Source organism: Carcharodon carcharias, chromosome 21 (genome assembly GCF_017639515.1).
Source record: "Carcharodon carcharias isolate sCarCar2 chromosome 21, sCarCar2.pri, whole genome shotgun sequence".
NCBI classification, from domain to species: domain Eukaryota; kingdom Metazoa; phylum Chordata; class Chondrichthyes; order Lamniformes; family Lamnidae; genus Carcharodon; species Carcharodon carcharias.
The window spans coordinates 86,237,525-86,244,511 of record NC_054487.1 but is presented as its reverse complement, the minus strand read 5'-3'; the positions used below and the strand labels follow the sequence as shown (position 1 = coordinate 86,244,511).

Here is a 6,987-nt window from a genome sequence, read left to right as displayed (position 1 = left end):
GGTGTACAACTATCCCACCTGCTTCAGATTAGACTTCTCTCATTGGCTTTGGGTTTCTATGCAAACCACCTTTGGCGCTTGAGGTGGAACCAGTGCAAGAATGATCCTTTCTGTTCACACTGCTCTCTTCATTTCTGTGCTGTTCTCTGCACCATTCTCCATTTCGTCTGCCGTGGGACAGTTGGAAGGAAGCAGGATGCCACAGGATGATTTTAACCAAGAAATGTTGGCAGGTCTCGGTCTGCCAGAGAAACCGAGGTTTTCTGGCTCATTCAACCCTTATCAACTTCTGCAGCCGGACAAAGTAAGTCTAATTTATCACAGTAAATTCTCTCTTAAAATGTGTAACTGATCCTTTGATTTCCGAAAAAAAAACCTGTTCGTTCAGCCTTAAAATATGTAATCTAAGTTGTTTAAATTGATTTGCATTATCAGCAGTAGTAACTTGCAAGATGATCGTGTCTAGGGGAGAATCAGCACCTTGCTCTCTTTCTATGAGGGGTGTTCAGTGGAGTAAATAAGTAAAAACTGTTTCCATTGGCAGAAGGGCCATTCACCCATCATGTCTATGCTGTTTCTATCCAATTGACCTAACTGCCCGGCTCTTTCCCCACTGCCCCTGCAAATTTCTCCATTTCAAGTATTTATCCAATTTACTTTTTAAAGCTCCTGTTGAATCTGCTCCCACTGACCTTACAGGCAGCACTTTCCAGATTAGAACAACTCACTGCAGATTTTTTTTTTCTCCTCAACTTCCCCACTGGTCCTTTAACTATCTGTGCCCTCTGGTTACTAACCCTCCTAGAAACAGTTTCGCCTAATTTACTCTATGAAAATCAATGTAACTTTGAACATTACTATTAATTTACCTCTTAACTTCCTCTGCTAGAAGGAAAACAAATCATTTCTCTAGCCTCGCCACATAACTGAAGTCCCTCTTATCAACCTTTATAAATCCACCTCTACCCCAGAACTCCCCATTCTCTCTTTGCCATTAAGACATTGCTTAAAACCAACTTCTTTGACCAAGCATTTGGCCGCCTATTGTAATATCTCCATCTTTGTTTCAATGTTGATTTGTGTCCTTTTTATGTTCCCGTGAAGCAGCCTCGGGATGGTTTACTATGTAAAGTTTGCTACAAAATTGCAATTTGTTGTGGTAAACATCCACTCTCATTTTCTGTTTAGGATTTAGGATGGACCCCAAAACCCTTCAACGTCCTTTTATATCTGATAGCCAGAGGCTATTCAAACTACCCTTGACCTTGAATGAGCCAATGAAAGAGCCACTGTACTTCTCAGCTAAGAGGACTGATGCACCTCAAGAATCCAACCAACTGGAACAGCTTGAGGTGACAGAGGCACATCAAGCCACTAATGAGGGAGAAAATGGAGCTGTACTTCCTGTGGGCAGGAGAGATTTTGACAGTAAGTCATTGCCATTTTGAAATGGTTGTTGAGTTGTGATATGCAATTATGGAGGGGAGACAGGCAAGTTGTGGGGTGATATTTATTGAGAAGTCTGTGTCAACTTTTAATTTTCTTCCCTTTGCAAGACTTAAGCTATAGCCCACCCAAGGCCTGTGGGTAAGCTATTCAGTAGTTTTATCTCACCCGTGGCTCACAGGAGTGACCGGCTCCAGAATGTCACTTTTCTAGACAACTCCTGCTATCCATATCGCTGAATTTCCAGAACTACTCAGACTTTGCCGCTGCCTAGAACAATTTGCTAAAGTCGATAACATCACTTAGTACATTCTTGGCATCCATGCCAGAAGACGGTGAGCTCAAGACCCCACGGTTGAACTTGAACCCATAATTTTTGTCGATGGGACAATGCAGTACTGAGGGAGTGTTGCATAGTCGGATGTGTCACCTTTTGAATGAGGTATTAAAAACTGAAGCCCTGCATGTGTGTGTCCTCGTCAAAGTTCTTAATTGGCTGTATGTCACATCCTCACTTGGAGAATATAGCTGCCAGTAAATTGGCTTCCACATTTGACTGCATAACAATGGAGAATGAGCTACAAGATAAATTACTGATGAAGTGTGTTCTGACAATTCTGAGATAGGTGATGAAAGTAAGAAATGAAAGAACTCGCATTTCCACAGCTTTTTCACACTCTCATGGCATTCCCAAAGCAACACATGTTACTATTGTTGTAACATAAAATCATGGCAGCCAACATATGCTCAGCAATGTCCCACAGCAGTAATAGGGTAACATACAGATAATCTGTTTCAGTCATGTTGGCTGAGGAATAGATGTTGGCCAGGACACCAGGCAGAACTCCCTGTTCTTTTTCAAAATAGTGCCGTAGGATCTTTTATATCTTTTACATCTGAGAGGGACCTTAATTTAATGTCTCATCTGAAAGACAGCACCTCCAAAAAAAAAGGAACACAGGAATAGGGGGCCATTCAGCCCCTCAAGCCGGTTCCGCCATTCAATTTGATTGTGGCTGATCTATATCTCAAATCCATCTACCCATTTTAGTAACTTTTATACCCAACAAAAAATTATGAATCTTGGTTTTCAAAATTTCAATTGAGCCCCAGTCTCACGGTTTTTTTTGGGGGTGGGGGTGTGGGGGACAGTGTCCTAGATTTCCACTCCCATTTGTGTGAAGAAACGTTTCCCGATGTCACCCTTGAACAGCCTAACCCCAATTTTAAGGTCATGCCCTTTTGTACTGGACTCCCCCCACTAGGGGAAACATTCTCTCCCTATAAACCCTTTAATCATCTTAAAACACCTCAAAAAGCTCACTCCTTAATCTTCTAAATTCGAGGCAATACAAATGCATTATTATGGCCTCATAATTTAGCCCTTTTAGACTTGCCATCATTCTGGTGAATCTAAATGCAGCTCTGCCCCAATACTGCACTGGATATCAACCTTGAGCTTTACCAAGGTGTCACAGCTTTAGTTCATTGAGTACATTCTTGCCTCAGAGTCAGAAAAACATGGGTTCAATTCCCAATCAAATCTTCAAAAAGAATGCAGCACCTTCTTATCTAGGATGTTTGGAAAAGATTCTGATTCTAGAATTAATTATATTTTCCTTTCTTTACCTCAGTGCTGCGATGCATGTTTGGAAGAGTGTACTGACCCTGCTGGCAAAACCGACCATCTCCTATCAGCTACTAGATTCTTGGTGAAACTTTAACGCCCCGGTATCTGATTAGTGCATCTGTGCATGCATAGGTGATTGAAACCATGCACTTGATCCTTCGTGTGATTTACTCTTCGTAGCTTGAACAGCGAATTCTTTAGTAACTGTTAATAGTTAGCAACTGTTCATTACTGAGATTGTGACAGTCATTGTATTTAAAAAAACTGATGAGAGTAGTGAACATTCTGCACTCGCAACTGTGAGAAATTTGCATGTGCGCTGCATTTTGAAAATAAATTCACACAAACTGGTTGTGTATAATCAATGGATTTAACATTTGAAACATACATCTTGTCCAGTTTTGAAAAAATAAAACAAACAAAAAAAAAATTAAACCCTAAAGAAATTTGTCAGCTTCATTTGCCCAGGAATGAGCTTATTCTTGGCCTTAGATTTGACAACTTTTAAAGCCTTCCCCACTTTCTTCTGGGGTGTGATGGTTGTCACATCAGCACACTTAGGTGGTTCATTCTCATAGTCCAGATTGGTGTCCAATTCCCTGCGTTTCCGCTTTGCCAGCTTCCTGCTGCCTTTCCGATTCCCAGTTTCATCATTCCCAGCTGTCGGGAGAATTGCTCCTGGTCCTTGTTTGCTTTTGGCTTCCGGCTGTCCTGTGGGTTGGGGTGCTAATGTTTGGCTGGATTCACCTCGGTGAACGGGATGGAAAAAGAGGAGACAAGCTTAGACGTAGATCACACTGGACAAATTCCAATTTTAAATTATAAAAAGGTCTTTTTGGAATATATTACACTTCCTTAGTCTGATTTCTTCAAGAGATTGAGGCACTTTCACCACCTCGCGAAATTGGAAAAAAGCAGTCAGCAGTGAAATATTTGGCACACTAGACCTCAGTCACCCAACGTTTAGATTTAGCCTTGCAAATGTTTCCTTTAAGTTTCTACGTAACTCCAGTTTTTGGAATTCAGAATTCCAGATTATAACAATCGCTGCATAAAAAAACAAGTTTTCTCACCACCCACATCTCCTTCCCCCCACCTCCCTGGCTTTGTTCTCCTAAGCTCTGGAATTCCCTCCCTAAACCTCTCCACCTCTCCCCTCCTTTAAGATGGTCCTTAAAATCCACCTCTTTGTCCAAGCATTTGGTCACTTGCCCTAATATCTGCTCCGGTGACTGGGTGTCAGTTTTTTTTCAGATAACGCTTCAAACTATCTTGGGATGTGTCACTAAGTTAAGGCACTGTATAAATACAAGTTATTGTTGTTGTATCCTCTGGTTACTGACCATCCTACCAGTGGAAACAGTTTCTGAGCAGCTAGTCGGATACCTGTACCTCGAGTTTGTGCTCTAGGACCACACCTAGAACAGCATTTCCAGGGATTAATTACTCATGTGTGAAGAAGTGCTTCCTAGCATCAGGTCTCAGCTGGCTTTTCACCAGCTTGTTCCCCATATTCCCTTGTATAACAGCGGTAGTTTAACCATTTCAATTTTACTATTTCATACACCTGTAGAGGGTGAACTCTCGTCTGCTGCCTTCAAATCAGCAGAGTCTGAGGGTTTTGACCCTTCCTCAAAGCTCTAACATGACCCATCTCCACACCACTTTGACATTTCCCTATTGTTGGGAAAATAGGACCCAAATATCACCAAAAAAACCACCAAAAATGCTGCATATATAATAGGGTTAGTTAGTTAGCTAGCTCTTGCCTCATACTAGGATATACAGGATGAGCTGGAAGGGATGGTGGGAGTTGAGGAGCAATTTGAGAATTCACCATCCACTCGGAAGACCCAGTCACAGTCTTTTTTCCCCAGTGACAAGTCCACAGAATCAGCACAGGAACAAGCCAAGCAGCCCAATGCTGTTTTTTGCTCCGTGTGAGCCTCTCCTAACCCTACTTTATCTAAATCAATCAATATATCTTCCAGTCATTTCTCCCTTATGTGTTTATCCAGCTTCCCCTTAAATATATCTACACTATTCACCTCCACCACTCCCTGTAGTAGCGAGTCCCACATTCCCACCATTCTCTGGTATGAAGAAGTTTTGCCTGCATTCCGTACTGGATTTATTAGCAGTAGATAATAAAGTACAGCAACACTAAAGTGCCAGTCAAAAGTCTTCAAGTGACTGAAAGGCAAACTACTAGTAACAAGAAATGTTCCCTTTAAAAGCTAATTGTGTGTACAGCCAGTTTTTCTAATGTGTTTAAATTTTTTGCAAGCTATTTATCATGGAACAAGGCCAGTGCGGTGTCCTCCAGGCTGCTGCATAGACACACACTTAGCAAGAATATTTCCGATTTATAATTATTATTCAAAACCTATTTATATTCTCTTTCACTTTGCATCACATTTCAAGGTCTGCATATTTATAACGCGTCAGCAATATTGGTACTGCAAAACATACAGATTTTACTTTACACTTTGCATGGTGCTGTCCACAGGCAATTGATGAATAACTTGTTTTAGATATTCAAATTGGTGACAAGAGAAATTTACTCTACAGAGCTTCCTAGTGGTCAGAATTTGCAACTATACTGTGACAATTGGCAAAGCAAAATTGAAAGGGAGGTGTTGACATAGCAACTTATAATGGTCAATATTGACATGAAGAGGTGACAAGAGGAAGCAAGATTTGTGGTTAGGAAGTGTTCTATTGTTGAAAGATTTCTAAGAAGAGATAAGTTTTTCTTGATTTCCTTTTACCTTCAGTAGGTGCATCATCACAGAAGATGGTTAGAACTGGTTTTGATCCAGGTTGCACACAAGTTGGAGTCTGGCTGAGGCTGTGATAATTGGGAGATTTGTAGTTTGCTACAGAATCCACTTTGTATGTACAAGAGAACTGTGACTTGATTAAAGTGTGCTTCACCTGGGAAAATGGATGTTGAAATTAAATCTCATTAGTGGCAATAAAGACATAACTGATGTGTTCCAACATAAATTTTGTTAAAAATATTTTTGAAATCAACAGTGCAAATTAAATCCTGCATTCGTTTGGTGAACTAAAACTGGTCAGAAAATACATGACGGGTGCTGTTTTGCACCTAATTTATGATTTAATAGGAAATAGTTTAAATCAGTTTAAAATAAAATTAGTTCACCTCCTGTAACATTGTACATTCCAAGTCCAGTAAGGCCCACGCTGGAGGCCACACTTGGAATACCATGTGCAGTATTAGGCTTCACATTCTCTCTCTCTTCAGGTACCACACCCTGAAAGGATATTGGCACCCATGGGCTTCTGTGTTGGCCCATAATAATGCTTGGCAAGGTATTGCAGTGGTTTGCCATTGCCTTCTGCAGACAGCTGACCAGGGGTCCCTCCCATTCTTACCACCTACCATTGGCATATGTTAGAACGATTTACAAGTTGCTACTGGCATACTGCCTGAACAAGGAAGTACAAATATAAAGACAAGCTTGAAATATTAAGGGTCTTTCTGTTAGAACAAGAGAGCAATTGAAAGAAAAGTATTTTAAAATGATGAAGTAATAGAACAAGGTTAATAGGAGCATCTAGGAAAGGAATGAAGAGGATCATAAATGATCAGTCAGCATGGTTGCATCTACTTGAGCAGGCAGATGTGGTATGGTTTAAAATTACATCTAGAAGATTGCACTTCCGACAGCGCAGCCCTCCTTCAGCACTGACCCTCCGACAGCGCGGCGCTCCCTCAGTACTGACCCTCTGACGGTGCAGCGCTCCTTCAGCACCGACCCTCTGACAGCGCGGCGCTCCTTCAGTGCCAGCCTAATTTAAGTGCTAAAATCTCTGGAGTGGGACTTGAACCCATAGTCTTCTGAACCAAGCTGATTGACAGGTTGAAGAAGACAAAGAAGGAT

The 6,987-nt window shown here is 41.3% G+C and overlaps 1 protein-coding gene across 1 annotated transcript in view; it reads right to left on the bottom strand.

The window, feature by feature from the left end:
- Positions 1-3,432: 3,432 nt before the first annotated feature.
- Positions 3,433-6,987, bottom strand: part of LOC121293225 (PARP1 binding protein) — a 45,173-nt gene continuing 41,618 nt past the window's right edge. The window contains exons 10-11 of the mRNA XM_041216072.1: positions 5,848-6,013; positions 3,433-3,823 (exon numbers count right to left, since the gene is read on the bottom strand). Of these exons, the coding sequence (XP_041072006.1) occupies positions 3,507-3,823; positions 5,848-6,013 (483 nt within the window). The 3' untranslated portion in view covers positions 3,433-3,506. The remainder of the gene's footprint in view (positions 3,824-5,847; positions 6,014-6,987) is intronic.